At 45.4% G+C, this 22,207-nt stretch overlaps 1 protein-coding gene across 1 annotated transcript in view; it reads left to right on the top strand.

Moving 5' to 3' along the window:
- The window catches only part of SLC7A10 (solute carrier family 7 member 10), a 38,520-nt gene extending 20,538 nt beyond the window's left edge, over positions 1-17,982 (top strand). Inside the window, exons 2-11 of the mRNA XM_080352095.1 lie at positions 1,224-1,428; positions 7,815-7,966; positions 8,692-8,817; positions 9,278-9,431; positions 11,076-11,199; positions 11,295-11,398; positions 12,500-12,596; positions 15,739-15,888; positions 16,239-16,416; positions 17,315-17,982. Coding sequence (XP_080208221.1) covers positions 1,224-1,428; positions 7,815-7,966; positions 8,692-8,817; positions 9,278-9,431; positions 11,076-11,199; positions 11,295-11,398; positions 12,500-12,596; positions 15,739-15,888; positions 16,239-16,416; positions 17,315-17,442 — 1,418 coding nt within the window. The 3' untranslated portion in view covers positions 17,443-17,982. The remainder of the gene's footprint in view (positions 1-1,223; positions 1,429-7,814; positions 7,967-8,691; positions 8,818-9,277; positions 9,432-11,075; positions 11,200-11,294; positions 11,399-12,499; positions 12,597-15,738; positions 15,889-16,238; positions 16,417-17,314) is intronic.
- Positions 17,983-22,207: the final 4,225 nt, after the last annotated feature.

The raw sequence follows: 22,207 nt of genomic DNA, 5'->3' as shown, positions 1-22,207 counted from the left end.
CTCTGTGGTTACACCTCAGCGGGACTCGTCTGTCCCCTGGGGTCCATCACAGCATGGCCTGTTCACACCGCTTCCCACAGTGCTGCTGACACATATCTCCGCCACGACCCCACCAGCAGGTCTGCCCATCACCCCGAAGCAGCTGAGCAGATGCAGAAAGCCAGGCATGCAGTCAGCTCGCACCCCTTGCCAGCACGGGGGTCACCCCACCAGCCCCACACAGCACAGGTCTGCAGAGATACTGCACTGTAACATTGCACATCATCTTGATAGATTCCTTGTCAGTTTAGAGGATGCCAGGCTGCGTTTGGATTTTATCGTGACTCAATGTGCTGACACAATGGAAAGGTGACAGTGTGGGGGTGGAAGGTCTCACCGGGAGCTTGCTGAAGGATGGGTATTCGCATCTGCTCTTTGCTGCCAAAAATAGCAGCAAACCTGAACTAAGGTGAAAGAGAGCACTGAGAAGGCAGAGACAGCATGTGGGGAGCTCGGAGACTCATTTATGGGCTGCTTCGTTCTGTCTTTGGGCAATTCCTGTTTGTTCACCATTGGGGTTGCCAGAAAGGAGTACTGTCCCATCCCAAAGAGGCAAGTAAAATCTACAGATCTATTGTGGTGAAAAGCAGTATGGCCTAAATTCAACATGCTCCCCAAAATGGCAGTATTTTCAGGTGTCTGTGAAAAACAGAAATACGCATGTATCTATGCTGGCAGGTACTCTTTCCCATTTCTCCCTCCATGAGTCACAGTGCCCAAGGGGCATCCCTGCACCCAGCCTCTCATGGCCCCTGCATTGTGTGCTATGCCATTGGGCGGGGGGGGGAGGATTTTGACTTCCCAGCCCCCCTGAAGACGGGCCTTATCTTGTCTAGATTCTTTTCAGGAGGAGATTAAAATCTTCATTACAAGATGCTTCTAGCTCCCTTTGATATATTTGGCCACGGTGGGTGACAGCACACGGTTGTGCAAGCTGTCTGAGCTCATGCCACAGAGCCATTGGTTGCAAACAGGCACTTACCCTCCCGGAGTGCCAATAAATAGCAATGCTTTCCCAAGCGTCTAATCAGATCAAATACAATCATGCAAAATCTGGGAGAGGATTTGTTGGGAGATTCTTGTTTGATTGGGTGAGAGCTGTGGGTTTGTTTGCCTTTTTTCTTTAAGAAAAAAATGCATTTCTCACTTTCTTTACCTAACTGCAAGCCTTTTATCCTTTCCAGGTAATATCATTGGTTCTGGGATCTTTATTTCGCCAAAAGGAGTTCTGGAGCACACCGGCTCGGTGGGACTTGCCCTCATTATTTGGGTGCTTGGCGGCGGGGTGGCTGCCCTTGGCTCTCTATGTTACGCCGAACTGGGAGTCACTATCCCCAAATCAGGAGGGGATTATTCCTACGTCACAGAGATTTTTGGTGGGTTAGCTGGGTAAGTACCCTATCTCTATAAAGTAATTTGAAAACACTAAGTATATTAAGTTTGGAGAAGATATCTGACTTGGAAGAGACACGGAACGTTTGTCAATAAAATGCTTTTGCAAAGTGATTTTTCCTGCTCTCATTAGAAATACCAAATCGCTCCTACACAGAGCTACAGACACTTTCACTTCCTTCTCTTAATAAAGTCCACGAAAGGAAAGAACCAGGTGGTAAATGATGCTGCGTCCATGTGACATTCCTGTGTGCCAGCCATAAATGATCAGTACCTTGTACTGAGGAGCTTCACACAGCAGGGAAGCCAGGATGGAGCTACTACATAATCCAAAACCCTCCTTTGCCAATGCAGAAGGCAGCAAATATTTCTGTGGCATTACACTGTGAAACCTTCCTACAGCAGAATACAGAAAACTGCTGGATAAGGAGATTTTCCCCCAGAAGCGTCAGGCTCAGGTGCCCGCTTGCACCACTGCCTCACTTACTGCAACTGTACACAAACAAGGGTTGTAAATTTGAGGAGAGGGAAATGCCAACTCAGGGAATGATTTCTCTTTGAAAATACCTGAAGTGGAGTAGTGTGCCTAAGGGAGGAACGGACAAGTGAGAAGAGGTCATCATTTATATTTGACTGTATATTTTGTTGCGTCAGAAAACAAGCTTGTCGCAGTTGAGCTGGCCACTGAGCTAAAGTAAATCAGCACAGGCGTAATGCTGGCAGGCTGTCCCCCAGTCCCATGGCCTGTCCCCTTGCTCATGCTGCCTTGGCTCAGTGCCACCCAAGCACTGGGCACAGCCAGCATCCAAAAACACATCGGGTGACAAGGGAGTTTTCTGGTGATTGTCAAACATAAGCCACTGCCTTATTCTAGTTCTTATAAAAGTCTGTGTTTCTTCAGTCAGTAGAATTGCTGCTCTGAACATTGTCCCACTTAGCATAGAAAATTACACTCATGTCACAGCATGATTGAGGGAACAACAGCATAGGCTTGGTTAACCAAAATCTCAGCTGATCTTCACTGAGGTTTGCTCTCTCACGGGGTGCAGGAACTGCACAGCAAATCCCCGCACCCCCAGGACGCTGCAGCAGGCAGCAGCTTCCCCAATACCTGCTCCCAGGAACGGGGTCTGCAAGCAAGGAACACAAAAATGAAAGAGCATAACATTGCACAAGTGGTCACAAGTGCTATCCCAGGAATATCGCTGTGAAACCATCAGTTAAAGAAAACCAAAAGAATTATGCTTTCTAGGAGAGAAAAAGAAAGTAATTAGAAATCAAGTATGACTAAACCCAGCTTTAGTTGTTCCTCAGCTCACTCTGCCATGTTCAGAGAATTTGTGTGGTAGCCCGCACACCCATTGATGGGTCACTACCCAGCATTTACCTGGGGACAGAGCAATGCTTTCAGCTCCAAAAAAGCAGGGGTCTCCCTGCTGCAGCAGCAGCACACTTGGTGTCTAGGCTTTCAATGAACAAGCAGTATTGAAAAAGCACAACCTCATCACCAGAAGAGAAGCAGCAGTGCTCCCGTTCTTGATTTGCAAAGACACTTTTCATTTTCTCACAAGAAAATACACCATGTTGTAAGTATGGCCAAGGGTTACCTTAGGCAAGAAGCCTCCTGGTAGGTTTTTGTGTAAAAGACAGAGGGGCTCGGTCATAATTTCCGGTAGAGCTGGGCTGGGACTGCACCCTGCTGCACACTTTGCTGAGCCACCACCTAATACCTGCAGCTCAGGGGAATTCTCACAAGCACCTTCAGTTTTCCACTTGGGAAGAACCCATCACCTCCCGGCACTCTGAGCTGGATGGGGCCCTTCGGGAGCCTGCACTCTGCCTCCCCCGAGGAAAAAAACACTGCTTCTCAAAAAGTTCCATTTTCTTTTGTAATGTAACCCTTCTACAGTAAGCAACATCAAATTTAACACACAAAGTTTTAGTGCATCTGCCAAAGGATTTTCGCAATGGCAGATTTGGATGATTTGGTCTATTCACATGAAGATGTTTATTAGAGGAGCATGTACCGTACCCACCCAGCCCACAACATTTCCTCTTCACATCCGTTGTCTTGTCCCTGCCATTCAAAATCCTCCCTATGTTTTCCTGTATAGGTACAAGGAACAAAGGAGTACTATTTGGTTGTAACAGCCATTGGAGTACTACATGCCCCACCTTCTGTGCCTGAGAGTGTTGATAGTTGGTTGTGTGAATAAATAATAATTAAAAAAAAAATCATAGCACTGCTAGGTATGATGTAAGAAAGTGAATGGAGTAAAAGAAAGAAGCAGAAGCTCTGGCTGCAGAGCAGCAGCCCTGTTCTGTGTCTGGGTGCAGCTGCAGGACAGGGCACAAATGCTGCTGACAGCGGCGGCGATGGCAAAACTGCACTGGTGAAGGGACATGGCCCAGCAGCTCTGGCCAGGGGAGAAGGCAGAGGTGCAACTTCTGTTGCACTGGGCTCTGGTCTGGTACCCGAGAGCAGACTTCTCACTTTCATCTTCATTTAGAAATCATCTTGGTTTTAAATAGCATCTGTGCATGAGCACAGTAACCGCAGCGAATGGGTCACATCCTGTGCTGCTGGAGCTGAGCACAGCTCATCTTACATGCATATGGGCTTGCATGTCTGTACAGATCATAAAAAGAACATTGCCCAAACAAGTAAATGACAGGCTTTATACGTATTCTTGCAGAAGACAATTAATAAATTCAGCTTCATGAAAAAAACACTAGTGCATTTCTGATAAATACAACTTCTGATAAATACATTTCTGATAAATAATGCTCAGCAACAACATTGCAACTAAGCTGCTTCTCCAGCAGTGACTGAGGACTGATGATAGATCCTTACTGAAAATCAATAGGGCTGAAATCAGCAGAGCGCTCTAAGCCAAACTTTTATGTGTCACTCCAAACTACAAGTAAAATATGTTTCAAATACCCTTCTTTGTTTCCTTTTTGTTACTGCAAAAATCTGAAGTTTCTGAAGGCAATAATTCTTTCAGCAATGCAGGATAATATTAATAATATTCAAGTAGCTCCAACTTTCTTAAACCAGTTCAGATTCTCCCATCATAAGGTGATCTGTACTACAGCATCTTTTTCAAACTGTTTTCTTTTGTTAACAATACAGCAGTAGGGTACACTATAATTTTCTATTTTCACAGGCTGCTGTGACTGCATATTTTTTATCTATTTCAAGATCCTCTTGGGGGTACAGGTACATCCCAAATACAAGTTCCAGAACCAATTTCACCAAGTCCACTAGACTATTAGAGACCCAGATCAAACCATCCTGTTCATTTCTTTCAACAGGTGAGGAAATTAGTATGCAGAGATATCTGAAAAAAATTCAGTTTTGGTCCAGAGATGACAGGCACTTCCATATGAACGCCACACTTTCCCTAAAGCAGTATTTCCTACCACAGATTGTCCCTTATTCCACTGAAATTGGGAAAAATAATCTAATTAGAGACATTATTTAATACACATGCACATTGATGGGAGGATAGCCATTAATTTCAGTGGACTTTCAATTAGACTTAACAAAAAAACAAGGCAGAGTCCTTCCAGCTAACAGCCATTGACAGTCATTACATGCAGCCACGAGTTGCTCAGAAGAACAGTAACCTCAGACAATAAGGTTATTTTACTGTCCCTTTTGCCATTAGCACATGCAGATGCTTGGATTGCCCACACAAACTCCAACACTCAGGAGAGAGAGAAGAAGAAAAATTTAAAAAGAAACAAAGAAAGATCATAGGAGCAGACACACCTTCCTTTTCTCTACATTCAGCTGTCTCCAGCCTTTTTCTAAAGGTCTGATTGTTTCTCAGTCAGGAATGAGAGAAGATTTAACTTCTCTGGTTCTTGTAGTGCTGTAAATTACTGAGTAACCACATGGGGTTCAGCTCCTGATGCTCTCAGTGCCACAACTCAGCCCTCAGGGCAGTTTCCACTTGAAGAGCCACTTTCCCACTACCCACCTTCCACTTGAAGAGCCAGGCAAAGTAACTCCAGGTGTGCCACAATGACATTTCCCTGCTTCAAGCTGGACTTTCGGCTGCCAGAGCTGTTTACACCCCCTCTGCATGGCTGCCCCAGGCAGAAAGCACACCTCCAGTTATCAAATTTCATACACCATGATAGGGAGGACATCTGAAAATCAGTTATGTCTGCAGGAATATTCAGCCCTATGTCACTTAAATTAATCATAACTGATCTGGAACAGTTGTTCTTTGCTAAGGAGATGGCAGTCTTAACTCTTCCAACACAACATATGATAAAAGGTGGTGCTTCAAAAGCAAAGACTTCCTAGAACACTCAGGTTGTTGGGTAATTTCATCAGGATTAATTCCCACCCACAGCAAATGCCTCTTCCCCATGAGCAGTTTAATACAAGAACAGCCATTCCCATCTGGCTGGACCTCTGGCTCCCAGTCCTGCTCCTGGCAGCTGCCGACAGCACCACGAGGGCCAAGGCAAGTGCTCGGCAGTGCAGCCCCAGCCGCATGGCCAGGGACGGGAACGTTGTTTGAGTGACTAGCGTGAAGATCTTTTTCTCAGAAACAGGCTTTGGTTAAAACTTGCCGGGAAAAAACACAAGATAAAAGTAGACCTACATCTTAGGCAAGCTTCCTTCTTGTTTTAAAGCCATCTGTTCTTTGAGCTTCATTTGACAGTGCAACTTTGTCACTCTCTGCTGAAATTCTGCATTTACTGTAATTGGCATTATCAGTTCTGAATGTATTTCAATTCAGCATGAAACAAATTGACTGTCAGAAATCTACTGAATAATTCACATTCCCGTTTAACTGTATTCTACCCAATACCAACTGTAGCGTGCTCTATATCGTAGCATAAAAGGGTCAGCTTTGCCCGGAATACTTTTTCAGAGTCATTCACCCCACTGAATGTTTTTATCTGAACACAGTTCTCTGCCTACATAAAGCACGCGGGTTAAGATGAACATGGCAGGGAAGAGCTGGTGGCCTCTGCCCAGCAAACCCCGTGGCCCCACGAGCACAGCTCTGCCCAACCCTGGCAGCCACCAGCAGTGCTGCTGGGCACACCTGAATGGGACTCCTGTGGCAATGAGGGCTGAACTTGACCTTGCTGAGCACCACCAGCATCCTAATGCTATCAGTGAGCAATTCCTGCAGTCTTTAAGTCAAGGGTGGTCTTCAGTGTTTTAACCCAGTGAGTCCCTGTGTTGGGGTTCAGCTTCTTAGCTTGCCCCGTGCTCAGGCTCCTGCTTGCAGAGCTGCCCCAAATTGGGTATGCCACCCTCAGCACCAAACAGCACAGAGCTGTTACTGGGCAAAAACCATGCTGAACCACAATGGAATACATGAAAAATGGGGAAGGGGAAGCAGTCGCACAAAAAATAAATAGGAGGGAAAGCAAAACAAAACAGCAAAACTGAGTTTTAAAAACAATAGTACCATTTGGGAAGGTACTTGGGAAGGTGATGCTCTTGCATCACACCAGCTTACCAAATCAATTCTGGTAGTTAATAACAAAAGGAAGCATCAGATTGACCCCATACTTCTCAGAAACAAGGCAAAGTAAAGGATGTGCTGTGTATCCTTGCACTTTTACATTTATACATGTATGTGAAAGAGTTAACATGTATGTGTACATGGCAAGAAGGATTTCATTTTCTACTACAGAAATAATACTACTTCAAATATCCTAAAACACTAGCCAGATGCACTGCTGATTTTACAAGATAAGTGGTTTTTTTCCTTTTCCTAGAGTGAGAAACCAAAATATCCCACACTTTATATTTGCAAGGGCACCTCATTCAGTGCAATCAGCTGCAGCTGGAGGCAGAAAACCAGCCCCGGTGGGACCTGGTTGGGTGGTCGCAGAACACTGCAGCACTAAGCTGGCCTGGCCCAGGCTGCAGAGCTGAATGGTGACAAGAAACCCCCTAGTGACCGTCAAGGAGCCAGTAGCAGCCACAAGAGTGCAGCCGGCCCACAGCTGGCGGCCCTGCCAAAACCCTTCAGAGATGCCTTCAGCGTAGGGACCGCTGTGTGCTGCAGTTAACATGTCAGCCCAGGAGCAACAGAGATGCTTTCACTTTGACATACACAGCTAAGTCAAAGCACACCCACTGGACATAATCCTCACTCTTTTATACATCCCTAAACTGTGCTTCGCTTAAAAATGTTTAACTTAAAATTCAGATTGCACTGGGAACATGGGAAAAGGGATGAGGAGAGGCACAAGTAGGTGACTGTTAGATGTGACGGGGACAAAGGTGCTTGGTCTTGGTGCCTCGGGCACCATCCTGAAGCACTGCACCACTGAGCATGCATTACCTCCAGCACACGCCCAGCACTGCTTTCTTGTGCTTTTTCTTGTCTTTTCAGGTTTCTACTGCTGTGGAGTGCAGTGCTTATCATGTACCCAACTAGTCTAGCTGTCATCTCTCTGACCTTCTCAAACTATGTCCTGCAGCCCGTCTTCCCTAACTGTATCCCCCCCTATAATGCCTCCAGGATCCTCTCCATGGTGTGTTTACGTGAGTATTTGCTTCTCGCACACACACAATGTTTGCCTCAGTTTTACATGGGACTGCTCAAGGGGCCACCCCAGCCAGGCTGGGGTCATGGCCACAATCCAAAAGGCAAGCAGGGAGGTCCCAGGACAGGCACCATGACTGGTGTGGGATATTCTGTCCCTTCCCACTTGCCTGCAGCAAGCACCATGGGCTGGAGCAGTGCACAACGACACCCGAACCCCTGTGGGTCCTGAGGAAAGTGACAGCAGGTGATCCTGTGGCATGGGACAGGGCTGTGCTCCCTTCAGAGCCAGCCACCAGCACAGGTTACCCATAAACATTTGAGCCCTTCCTAGTCTTCTTTTACATTCACAAGTGCGAGTGTGTAGAAGAGCAGCACGCCACTGGCTCTGCATTAATTATGGAGCCAGCAGAAGCAAACCAGAGCTGCAGGGACTCCAGCTGTTCACCGTTTCCATGAGAAGGAAGCGATCCCCACATGTTGAGCACTACTCAGGCACAGTTACTAGAGCTGGGGGAGCCCCGAGCGGCAGCGCCTGAGGGGGGAGGCTGCTGGCCGCCAGGGATGCCCCTGCAGCTGGGATCTCCTTGGGAAAGGCAACGCTCCTCCTCACCCTGGCTCCCGGCAGGAACGCGTCTATCAGTCTGTGCTTTTCAATGCTTTGCCTGTGTGTTCTTAAATAGACATAATTTCATTTCACTGAATTCAGTCTTTTGCTCTCCAGTCCTCCTGACCTGGGTGAACAGCTCCAGCGTTCGATGGGCAACACGCATCCAGGACATATTTACAGCAGGAAAACTCTTAGCCCTGACCCTTATCATTATTGTGGGCTTCATACAGATCTTTAAAGGTACTCTGTGAGACAGCACTAACATGGGTGTCGTACTGTTGATAGACTTGATTTTACCCGCTTACTGCACTATTTCCTCCTTAAAACCGACCCAAAGGTACCCAGGGTTTAGCTGAACCATGATGCTATGTACTCACATAGCCATGGAAAGGATGGCACAACAGAGAAATCAGCTGTATCTCCTTTAAAAAGTCGCTTTCCTACCCACCTTGTCAGTTTTGATGTTTTGATAGAATAACAGGGGGCAGCTGAGGATGTTTCACAATAGTTACTGAAATTTTTCAGTCTGTTGTGTGTCCTTTAGATCTGAAGTGCTCTGGGTGTAAAATGAATAAGCATGAGCATGAAGTCTCAAATCCAATAAAGAGTAAAAGCCAAAAGTTCACCTGTTTCGTGGTGTCTCTTGTAGGTAGCACTTCTCTAGGGATGGCTTAACCTCTTGCTTGCGCTCTCTGTGCAGGAAACTATGAAGAGCTGATACCAAGCAACGCATTCAATTTTTGGATGACTCCGTCGGTGGGGCATTTAGCATTAGCTTTTCTTCAAGGGTCGTTTGCCTTCAGTGGCTGGAACTTCTTGAACTATGTAACAGAAGAACTGGTTGATCCCCGCAGGCAAGTATCCATTTCCATGCCATCCACATTTTCTTGAAGTGCTGAGACATTGGAGCCATCTGGTAATATTATTCATTTAATAAGCTGCAGCGATGTCATTCTGTGTCTATGGGACCAGTCTTTCTAAATGAAGGATTTTTTTGTCTAGAACAAATAGCAGGCAAGTGGAAGAAACACTGAAATTAGAAACATATTGCACAAAGCATTAACTGAATCAAACCAGTCTATAGACAAAGCAGTATCTCTCTGGCACTGTTCAATCATACAGTACCACACAAGTTTTTATAGGGAGAATCACGTGTATTAGAAAAACGTTGATTTATGCTGGAAGTCACTTTGCTTTCCTACTCAAAGGTGATCTTCCCCAGAGATCTGAAACAGAGAAGATTGGAAAGTCATTGCATGATGAAGGCAGCGATCTCTGCCCCAGCACAGCTGTGGGCACTCGCCCACCGGGGCGACTGACATCAAGTCGCTGCTGGTCCTGGGTGTGGGAAGGGGCTTGGAAAGGATTGTCACAAGCAGACTGGGAAAGCTGGAGGGAAAGTGATTTTTATAAAGCAAAGCTCAAACATTTCAACATTCCTGAGCTGATGAAGTGGAGTGACAAACGCCAAGAGCAGCTCTCGGAGCATTAGTTATTTCTAGGCATCCAGTGCACACAGCAATTAAATGAGAAGTTTAAGCTGTTACACAGCCTGGATGGAAATGAATTAAAGCTGCGGCCTTATGAGTGGCTCTGCACACGCCTTCACACTAGTGAGTGGTAAAGTGTACGTCCAGAGATCTTGGCAGGAATAAAGAAAGTGTGGTAATGTTTTCCCTCAATGGAACACCAACATTGTAACGGACCACCACAATTTCAAAGCTGAATAATGAAAAGTTATGATTTAAATAAGGCAAATATGGCCTCACTTGAGAAATAAAAAGGAGTGAATGGACTTCATTTTTTATTTTTGCAGTTTCTGAAGGGAAACCAAAATACAAAAAAAGTAACTGGATAACCAAGAAAACTTCCCATTTTTACTAAATCTGTTCAAATCACAAAGGCTAAATACTTTTTTAAAAAACATTTTTTCCAAATCTGACACACAGAGAAAAGTGCATGATTGTGTTAGATACAGAATGGTTCAGGTGTCCACCTCTAAGGAGGTCTCTGAATCAGAGGCCAAGTACATCTGTTCTACTCTAAGTGGCCATGGCATTTTATGACCAGACCAGGTTTACAGCATGGGATGGGCCAAGGCAGCCACCTGGACAACAGGATCCTGTCCCTTTTCAGAGCAGACAAAGGTAAAGCAAAACATGGTGTTTTATTCCACCACTGGTACTTGTACCTAGGGTTATTGAGAAAAGGCTGCTGGGTTTTTCAACAACACGCTGCCTGAGTCCCAACCAACAGCCCAAAGGGAGCACATGGTGGTTTTGGCCCAGGGAGCTGCCCTCTGCAGACGTGGCATTTCATAGCACTTTTAGCTTTCTCCAGCCTGCAGCGGGTCAGAGCCTATGGAAACACGGTTCCCTCTGGAGAAACAGCCAATGAACCCACCTAGCTGGGTGACCTTCCCCAGGCTGTACACGGTTGTTGTGGTCTCACTGTGCATGACTGTAATTTCTTACCTACCCTCCTGATTCTTTTATTAGGAACCTACCTCGTGCCATATTCATATCCATCCCATTGGTGACATTTGTGTATACGTTCACCAACATTGCATATTTCACTGCCATGTCACCCCAAGAGCTCTTGTCCTCCAACGCTGTGGCGGTAGTAAGTAAACCATTCCCTGGATGTCTAAAATACACTTTGATTTCAGTTCTGTGCTTTGCAGTGTATTTCAGTTTCTCTGCCTTCTGTTGCTTTAGACATTTGGTGAAAAGTTACTGGGCTATTTTTCCTGGGTTATGCCAGTCTCAGTGGCCCTATCTACATTTGGAGGAATAAATGGATACCTTTTTACCTCATCAAGGTTAGATGGAGTACAATTTTATGAACATTATCTAATTTGGGGAGGGGCTGCTTTAATTTAATTTGCTAAAGTAATGCTAGCTAGATATTTTGGATGTTGTGGAGCATGAGGTCGTTGTTGGGTGTGTTGCATACATTCAGATATGAATTGCTTTGTTTTTAATCAGCAAATGTAATATTGAATCATGGAATCTCTTGCAAAATAATCCTTACGAGCTACTGAAACTGCCTGCAGATGTGGAATTGCTCACAGTAAGAGCCAAACACAGCTTTAACATGGAACCTTAGTCATTTTACATCAATAAAGCTCCAGTAGCTACAAGCTAAACTGTGCTTTGCTCAAAGAGGAGTTTTAGGGCCTGGTGCTGTTCCAAATTACAGATATTTTCCTTCCCATGCTGGAAAAAACTGTTTTCAGGCAAGATGCTTTGCGTGCACACTGCTGATAGTGGGACCAGAATCTGTAAAATCTATTTATATTACTTCACCTGTCTGAACTTAATTAAAAAGTAACAAAATTTTTGGGAGGAAACAAGTCAAATATCTTGTGAAAGTTATTTATCTCAGCATTTTCACAAATATCATGAGATGCGACAAATCTAAGAGCATACCTAACAGATTATACGCTTTAAAAGGAAATATTAAGGCATGTTAAACCTTATCCAAAACATTTCTGACACTCAAAATATCTATGAGGGGTTTTTATGCCTTGGCTATGTATGGCTGATCACCTCACAACCTACACAGTACTCATCCCACCCTGGGCAAGCAGACTGCTGGCCAGCAGGCAGGGACTGCACAGATTTCAGTCCTCCTCCTCCTCCTCCTCAGAGGTAGTTCAGCATCTCAGAGCAGTCCATTTCACAGATGACAGTAGCCATTAAAGGCCTCATATTCTGAAGGATCTAGTTGAGATAACTTACACCGTGTTATGCTGGCAGGCTCTAGTGGTCTCCCCAGTCACAGACCGGCACCCGCTGGCCACAGTTCCCTTCCACGCCCAGACCGATGCAGGCAGTTGAGATTGGAGATGTTACATGGCTAGATATTGAACGGGCTGTTGTACAGCCAGGGGATTCAGCGTTACTGTTCTTCTTTCCAGGTTATGTTTCTCTGGTGCCCGAGAAGGCCATTTGCCGAGTTTGCTTGCCATGATCCACGTCAAGCACTGCACGCCCATCCCGGCCCTGCTCGTCTGCGTAAGTTTTACCATCTCTGCTCTGTCGCCCTGTAACCTGCTTTTAGAAATACTGAATCATGGAGTGGAGAGCTGGAAAAATCCCCTGAGAGGCCATTTTACCCCAGAAGAAGAGAAGCAAGTCAGCCTGGAGTGCTGCTGGTGGGTGTTGGCAGTTCCAACAGCCCCAGAGAGGAACAGCCTTCAGCCTCAGAAATAATTCCTCCCGCTCCCAACCACCCTTGGCACCTGGAGGGTTCCCTCACACCTCACTTGAGCTGCAATAAAAGCCAGTTACCACTGGCCCTACCCAGCGCAGAGACAGAGACTGGCTTTTGAAACAGAGATATTTCTGTAACAAAAGACAAGCTTTTTGACCAATTTTACCTGCTTTCCACAAACATTTGGAAATATCTGTGGTCACTGCTAATCCCACCCAGGCAGGACTGCTTTAAATCCCACCGCCAAAGCCAGAGACATGGCGGGTCCCACAGAGAGGACAAAGTGCTCCTAAAGTCTCTTACTTTCAATGAGCAAGGCGTCTTGTGAGGGATGATCAGACAGTGCTCCAAGGACATGGGGTATTTTTCTGTGGGCCAAAAAATTAACTAGGGACAGTGATTAGAGTGGCCCTAATTAATGCATCTGCTGAATGTGTCAGGTAGACAAGAGGTCACCTGCAAAGATCAAAACCCAACAGGTCAAGCGGTGGGAGGGTTTGGGGCTGGTCAGCTTGCTGGTGTGCTCCCATGGGAAGAAGATTCTTCTCACTTTTTATACACCATAAATGTCCATGATACTAATGACTTACAGAAGTTATTACTTGAATCAAAGAGCTTCATACAGTTTTACCAATGAAGAAGATAGAATATGCGATGGGCTTTACTGCAGCAGATGTTAAAGAGGGAAATGACTCCTGGTGCTGCCCTCCCCAGCTGCATGGCCCGAGCAAGGGAATTTCCCAAAAGGCATTTGATTGAAATCTTGGCTGCATCCTCTGCTGCCAACTCTAGATTTATCACTGATATTAAACCTGTGAGGGTTTGACCCCAGATGCACTGGGAAGGTGCACATTTATGTGTCTCCTGGCTCTAACAGCAATACTGGCACAATACACCCAGACCAAATTTCGCCAGATAAGCCTCCTGCACGTTCCACTTTTACGACAAAATATCCATCTAGCTGAGGCTTTATGGCATTCCTGGGGCCTAGTGCTCCATCACAAACATCTCACACGTTGCCTGTGCAGGGTTTTGGGGTACACTGTCCCCATCCTGCCCCGGCAAGCAGAAGCCACTGGCCCCATCATGTGCTCCTGCCAGGCAGCTGAGCTCCGATGGTGCTGAGGAAGCAGAACTCCTTTGTCCTTAAAAATACATCGGCTAAAATAACATGCTGAGTTTCAGAGGCTGTTTCGCTGTGAAATAGCCCCAACATGAGGGGGCCACCCAAGCCAATCTGGGCCATCTATCAGGCATACACCAGCCCCCCCACTCAAACCATGCTCTGTGAATTGTAGTGCCAGTCACAGAACCAATGCTGCATATCAGTTCATCACTTTGAAGCATTTTAATGCAGATCAGGGTATATCAAATGCTGCTATGAAATATTAATTCCTTAAGAAATAGAAATATAAAAATAATATAGCGTAGGCAGCTACAATAGCAAACTGGGTCAGACTTTAGGCAAACTTAATTAATACATCAGGTTCCTTTTTCCCTTCCAGTGAATCACACCTAGCTTTTTGCATGGAGAGAGATTTCTTTGTATGTGGAGAAAGGCTTTTTTAACATCACCAGTGAGACCTGTATTTTTACTAATCCTTTCAAAAATCAAGGGGCCAAGCTAGATGTAAAATAAAGAGACTGGGCTTTTTTTACAAGGCAGTGAGGAGCAGCTGGCTGTCCCGCCTGCTGTGTGCCTGTGGCTGGGTGGCCAAGGGGAGCAGCACACCCCTCTGAGCCTCACACCGCTCAGGGATCACACCCACACCATGAGCAGATCTGACACATCAGTGTCACCTACACGCAAAATCTCACCGCTCCGAGTGGCACCGCTGCAAAACCCGTCAGTGGCAGGAGAGGGTCGTATGTGCGTACGATATTGTGTGCCTGTCAGAGGAAAGCAGGGAACATGTTATATGATGTCAATATAGAACACCGCCCTATTTTAAATCCATTTTGTGGAGAGGCTGCTCAAGGCATTGAAAACCCCCTGCCAAGCCTGTGAGGCTTTGAACAAGGGCATGAAGGGACCAAAGGGACATTTGACTGTGGTGGTGCTTAATTCCTCGTGCCAGTGGCACAGAAGCCATCCCTCCCGAGAGGACGTTGCTATTGAAACAGCTAATTACAAAAAAGTGACATAAGCAAAAGGATCGCCTGGGGTAACACAGACCAAACTCCTGAGTGGTCTCTGGAGGGATTTGGGTATTTAGTTTCCTTCAGGTTCTGGCCACCAGCGGACAACATTCACAGGACCAGTATGTGGTGCAGGCAGGGGCTCAGCTCCTGGGGGTACCGACAGGCAGGGGTGCAGGACCCAAGGAACAACCCCTTGACTCCTGAGCCAGCTCTCTTGGATTTACAGAGTAATGCAGAAATAATACAGTACAAACAGGCAAGCATAGGCACGGAAATTTCTACCATCCGCCAGTTTCCAAACACAAGCGATGCTCAAAAGATTAATGATGCCAGTCATCTGCAGCATAAGCTGTGGGCCAGCGGAGTTAAAGGGCAAAGCTCTTATTCTTGATAATATATAGGGCACCTGCAACAATGTAGTGTACTGACCGCAATGTGTTAGTCTGCAATAAATACTTCTTTCATCCCATAGAGCTCAATAGTCTTTAAAACACACAACAGAGGTGGATGAGTGGGGCCACGGGCAGCATAGCCCCCCTCTGCCAGCAACCCTGAGTATTTAGGAACAGACTGGCTGGGCTCTGGCTTCAGCATGCCCCAAATAACCCTAAATCCCCATTCAGCCCCATCCCCACAGCTTGGGGATAACGCACTGAACTGCAGGAGGCAGCAGATGCCCAGCAGTAGCCGTAAACAACAGAAGTCTAACTGCTTTAATGGGGGTTTTTGGCTTATTTTTGTTGATTTTAAGCTGCCTTTTCTTGTAATGACTCAAGTAAGGCTATGCTTCTCTCTTTGCAGTGTTTGGCCACCCTTGTCATCATGCTTGTTGGAGACACATACACACTAATCAACTACGTGTCATTTATTAACTACCTCTGCTATGGAGTGACAATTATAGGCCTGTTAGTGTTACGCTGGAAGAAACCCAAAATCTTCAGACCTATCAAGGTGACAATGTGAAAGCTAAATCTCTGGGTTGCAGTAGCGATGCAAATGGTGGGACAGGCACACCAAGCCCTCCTTCCTCCCGTTTTGAAGAACGGCTTGTTTTCTGATTTAGTGATAATGTTTTGAGGTCCCAAACCATGTCCCAAAATGTCATTAGTATAAAAAAAATTGGATACACAGGCAGACCCCTTGTGAACTCGCTGTGATGGGCAGGGAGGTCAACAGTGGTGGAGGGAAGGGGGCATGACCCATGGGGGGGTCCTGAAGCCGCAGCGCTGCCTGCAGTCCCACCACCAGTCAGCCCCTGCTGCTGCTCTGCAGTTGTGCTCTGCTCTGCTCTCTCCTGGTAGGTGAACCTCCTCGTCCCCATCACTTACCTGGCATTTTGGGCATTTCTGCTGATCTTCAGCTTATACTCCGAGCCGGTCGTCTGTGGAGTTGGACTCATTATCATTTTAACTGGAGTGCCAGTGTTTTTCCTTGGAGTCTATTGGAGAAATAAACCAAAGTGTGTAAATAGGCTAATAGGTAAGCCAGCACCGCGGTGCCTCGCTGCGCTCCTGGGGCTGCTGGTTGTGCCTGGGGCTGTGGGGACCTGCTTAACCTTGGTTGCATCAGCACTAAACCAGCCAGGGAACCACCTGTGCCAGCCCAACTGCCTTTCTCAGTCACAGGCAGCCCCTTGGCACAAAGTGGCCGGACAGTGCTTGTCTTTGGGCAATGGCTTTGCTCCCTCCTGGGCACATTTGCTTCCTTTTGTGCCCCTGTGCAACTCCCCATCCATTCAGCTTGCTCATGGCAGCCTGTCCCAGAGCAGATGCATGGGAATGTAACTCTGAGTCCACGGAGGCTAAATAAGTTATCACAAAAAGACTAATAAACAGCCAAGAGCTTTGCCTCCCCATCAGCCTATTTTCCTCCCACCTGCATGTCCCGCTGCACAAGCCCAACACGACACGATGAATAATTTCACACTCAAAAGAAAGCCTTACATTACATACATAATTACGTTACATAAAATTAAAATTGCACACAAGTCTTCTATGTTTTGGCTGTGTTTGACTTTTGATTGTTCTGCTGCAAGGCAAGGGCTGTCAAACAAGCACACTGCAGCCCTTGGCTCTGCCTGGGTTTCCACCGGCTGTGTTGGGGCTCGGCTGCTGGCACAGCCAGGGGCCGGGGAAGGGCTGTGGGTGGGCATCCCTAGAGCTGCCCGTTCTCCACTGCCCCTCCTGCACAGACACTGAGTTACAGCTGAGCTGGAGGTGATGGGGTTGAAGGGGGCACTCAGCTGTGCAGCGAGGTCAAACAGCCCCGGTTGGGAAGATGCCCCGTTCATTCACATGCTGCATCGCCCTAGCATCACGCTTTTGTTTAAAAGAGTTCGAGCATCCCTGTTAATGCCCTACATGTTTGCTCTTCGTAGAGTCCGTGACGTGCTGGGGACAGAAGCTGTGTTTTGTGGTCTACCCTCAGGGGGGAGTTGCTGAGGAGGACGAGGCACCCTCGGCGGCATCTCAGCGACCCACGAGCAAGACAACCATGAGGAAATGATGACACGGCCTCTGAGGCTGAAGTGGCTTCTTGTTTACATGCTGATTCTTGCAAAAAGTTTTTCTGTAAAAAAAAAAAAAAAAAGAAAAAAAGGTTTTTAGAGCTCCAGTAGTGAAGCTCAGAAAATGAACTACAACACCCATGGCATTTGTAGCTTTTAGGTTTTCCCTAAAAAAAAAAAAAAAAAAAAAAAAAAAAAAAAAAAAAAGAAAAAGAGAAAATAAATAAAATATAAAATAAGGTGCTGGTTGGTTTTTTTTTCTGCCAACGTACTTGCTCAGCAGGGGAAAGCAGCACAGATACAGCTCTGGAATACCGATTTTAGCAGCCATGAGAGTCCATCGGAATCATATAGATTCAGGCGTTTCAAAAGCAGGGCAGTTCCCGACTCAAAATCAAAGTGGAGAAATCAAGAGAAAGCGAGGAGACCCAGGGCCAGCCATGCCAGCAGGAAGATTCCTGTTTCTGTCCCTGGGTGGGGTGAATTCCCACATAACACGAGGTTTCAAGGTTGCACCCAAAGGCTCGTCCCCCCGCTCACCTGCAAGAACACGGTGCGTCCATCCGAGCATCCAGCACCGGCTCTGCCAGGGCAGGGTCATTCATAGAATCATAGAATGTCAGGGGTTGGAAGGGACCTGGAAAGCTCATCCAGTGCAATCCCCCCATGGAGCAGGAACACCCAGATGAGGTTACACAGGAAGGTATCCAGGCGGGTTGGAATGTCTGCAGAGAAGGAGACTCCACAACTCCCCTGGGCAGCCTGGGCCAGGCTCTGCCACCCTCACTGGGAAGAAGTTTCTTCTCAAGTTTAAGTGGAACCTTTTATGTTCCAGCTTAAACCCATTACCCCTTGTCCTACCATTGGTTGTCACCGAGAAGAGCCTGGCTCCATCCTCATGACACTCACCCTTTGTGTATTTGTAAACATTAATAAGGTCACCCCTCAATCTCCCCCAAGCTAAAGAGCCCCAGCTCCCTCAGCCTTTCCTCATAAGGGAGATGCTCCACTCCCTTCAGCATCTTTGACTGAGCTGAACATGAACCAGCCTGGGCACACCTGACAGGGTACAAAACCAGCAGTCTGCTTGACTGTTCAAAAATCATTTGGTGATACAGAAAAAAAAAAAAAATACAGAGGTAATGATAAAAATCTGAATTATCTAAATTTTGAAGCATTTTTGCAAAGGCAGAGCAGATGAGGATGGAGCTCATTGCATTCCTGTGTGGAGCTCGGCACCATCCAGGTGCTGACGGGAGGATGGAGATGTGGAGGGTTTGCAGCACCTCAGCAGTGGGAACTCGAGGGAAACGTGGGAATGAAGCCCAACGCGTCTCTTTTCCGCTGACGTGTCAGGTGATGGCGCGCTGCTTCAGAGACAAATTCCCCATTGCCACTGTGCTCAGCCAAGCGAAAAGTTAAATCATTCTCACATCAGATGTTCTTTAGAAGGCGTTTTGCATATTTTATTTGTGGCAAACACTAGAAGAAAAGTCTAGTTCACATATTTAATTAATATATAGAGTTTTGCTGCTGTAGCAATATGGCCACTTTCACACCAAAGAATCTTTTGAAAATGCAAAACGTGAGAACAGCTCCGAGCAATATTTTGAATTGCTACTGTTCCTTTGCAGTTTTTGAAAACAAAAACTATGACATTCAGTAGCCTTGGTAACAGCCATGTTAATTTAACTTAAAAAGTATCTTTCCTTGGTACAAAAAGTAAGGATTCATTATCTCTTGGTTTGTGAAGTACCGCATGCTCTACAGAGACTTAAGAATACTGAAATTAAGGAGCTAGTTGAAGGAACATATCTTTCCAACACAATTCATTATTGAGAAGTATTTTCATTTCTAAATATCTGTCCATCTGTCTCTGAACTTTCATATGGTCGACACGAAAAAGAAACACAACTTACTCTCTTTGTATAAAGCTGTTAATCGTAGCAGATTAAAATATGTATTTAGCTAATGAAAAAGGTGTGGGTTTGTGTGTGTATACGCACACATGTAAAGAGAGATTCCACATTTTAAATAGTCATGAATATATAAAGTTTGCTAATGAAAATCGTATGTATTGAGACTGCTATTTTTGCCTTTTATTTAAATTCACAGCACACCTACTCTATTTTTACTGGCTGAGCAGCACCTGAACACTTAATCTGTGTTTGAGGCTATAGTGGCTGAGTCTTATTTTCCATAGTTCAGAATTCACTTTCTGTGGTATAATTTCCATCAGATTAATTTTTTTCAATAACTTTATTGTCTAGTGGGAAAATGAAATGTATTATAGCACTAGTAATAATGGTTGCTTTCAGAACTGCTAAGTTCTGTTGTGGTTTGTTTGTTTGTTTGTTTGTTTTAATAATTAAGGTATGGAAATCAGCCAGTACAGAAACTTTGCAGCTCTTGAGACAAGAAGTCTGTATGGTAATGAGAAAGGTAGCAGTAGCAATAATAATAACAATAACAATAACAATAATAATAATAATAATAATAATAATATGTGCTGTAACTGCTACCAAGGCTTTCCTTGGGTTTTGTTTAAGGAAATCAAAAGCAAAATGAAAGGACCAATTGCCTCATAGTTGTTAACCAGGTTAGGCTCAAATTTTTCCTGATTATATTGCCGTGTTTTGAAACAATCAACATTTGGCCTTAAAACAGAAGGCTGAATCTAGAACAGGATACTTTAGTAGAGCTCACCTTTGAATTACATACCAATCTCCAAAAGTTGTTCCACACTGCCTAATTTCCTATTGAGGAACAGCTTCAGCTGTGCTCCCAACATCACATACACTATTTTTTCAAGCCTTCACAAAAGTTAGTTCCTAACATTTACAATTTCTAACCATAGAGGTCAATATACAGAACTACAAAGATAAATTCATATGCTAAATTAAACTTAGCAGCATGCTTGCCCCCTATAAGTCTGACTTTTCCAAAAGACAATGCAACCAGTCCAAAGCAGACATAGTCACTAGTATTTTAAAGCCTACTGAACAAAAGAAAAACCCCAAGACAGCTGACACTACAAGTATGTCAAGAATATTGTGATATCTGATGCAGGAAAGCAAGTTGTTTCTGAAAGAAAGAACTTCAAACAAAGCTTTAAAAGTAATGCAGAACTATATAATACTCTGTATTATATGCTATTGTGATTATGTAGCACAAAATATTTGAGGCTGTAATGCAGAAAGCTACTCTGTGCTGTTTATTCTTTTAGCGCTGGCAATAATACAGCATTCAGAGTATTTCAGAGGGAAAATAATACAATGCAAGTGTTAATGAGTATATCAGGTGTAAGCTTAATGCAAAATCAAGTAAAGATATATTTGATTATTCATATCTGTATTATGGCAGTATCGAGAGAAGCAGCAATGGATCAAGACGTCACTGGGACCTGCTGTGCAAAGCGGGGATGGGAAGGTGGTCCCTCACATGTTTTCATTCACTTAATTAAGGAATTGGTTGTTTTCAGTTCACGTTACTACACAAACCAGAAGAGTCTGATCTCAGCAGGGTCAAGGTGAGAGACTTGTATCAGGCCAGAGCTTTCATCCAACTCTGGAAGAACTGATGAGTCACCATGGATTTGATATTAATTTGAATTGGAAGTATCTTTACAGAAAACGTACCTGAAGTATGCAGACACGGTTTCATTAGCCACGCTGTCACTTCTGCGTGGAGCTGGTGGCTCCAGCTGAGCACAACCAGCATCTGGTGAGCAGCTGCGGTGGTTGGGGACCTGGGGACAGATCCACTGCCACTGCCGTCCTGTGAACGAGCTAATGCTGTGAAAGCAAACGTGTCTCTCCACGTGGAAGAGCTGAAGGTAAATGAAGTGGCTCATCTTTGAGGGGAAAACAAACAAACAAACAAACAGAAAACCCCAACAGACATGCTGCCCCACGCTTCATTTCCAGAGGCCTTTGCCAATGTGTTTCTCATATTTCACTCTTTTCTTTTGAATTCTTAAAACCTTTAAGAGAAAAGCTGCTTGCCTTCCAGCCCCTTTGTACCAAGCACTGTATGACAAGAAGTTAGCAATTATTCGGCTGCTGAGAATTTTATGAGAGATATTGAAGTACATGTCACAAATGAAAATGTAAAAAAATCCAAACAAAACGAAAAAGACCCAAACAAACAAACAAAAAAATCAAGGGTAAACCTTGCTGGAGTTTGTATTTTCAGAAAGCTTTGGGATTGGGAAGTGTGTGCTCTGTCTCTGGAGGATGCTCCTGTCTGGGTCACCACCTCTGTCCCCAGCTGTGAATTCAGGCAAAGCCTCTTGGTTTATCCAACTTCCCATCCTCATTCCTTGACGCTTCTCACGGGTGCTTTAAACTCAGCAAGAAACCTCTGCGCTTGGACACGTGAAAAAGGAAAATCCAAGCAAAAGGGTTAGAAAGTGGCCAAGAGATGCTGAGAGGCCAAAAAGAAATTTGTCTTAAAGTCCCAAGGTAAGAGATAGTGATAGAAGAGACAGAGATCCAGAAGGCATCATGAGGCAGCAAACACACAGAATGAAGAGGGAATAAAATATAAACCTCTACCGCTCCCATCAGCCCCAGGCACCACCTGAGGCCAAGAACACAAGAGCTGGAATGTGAAGGGGAAGGCTCTCTGATGGAACGGTTTGTGGGCTAACACAGAGACAAGAGATGAGCTTTGCTCCCAGGTGATGAGCAGCCAGCCATTTGAACCAGGTCTGAAATCCTAATGCCTGCCTGGGAAATTAAAACTCAAGTTTCCTGCAAAGAC

This window comes from Nesoenas mayeri (genome assembly GCF_963082525.1).
Source record: "Nesoenas mayeri genome assembly, chromosome: 12".
Lineage (NCBI taxonomy): Eukaryota > Metazoa > Chordata > Aves > Columbiformes > Columbidae > Nesoenas > Nesoenas mayeri.
Note: the sequence above shows the minus strand (reverse complement) of the source record. Positions and strands in the feature narration are given on the sequence as shown.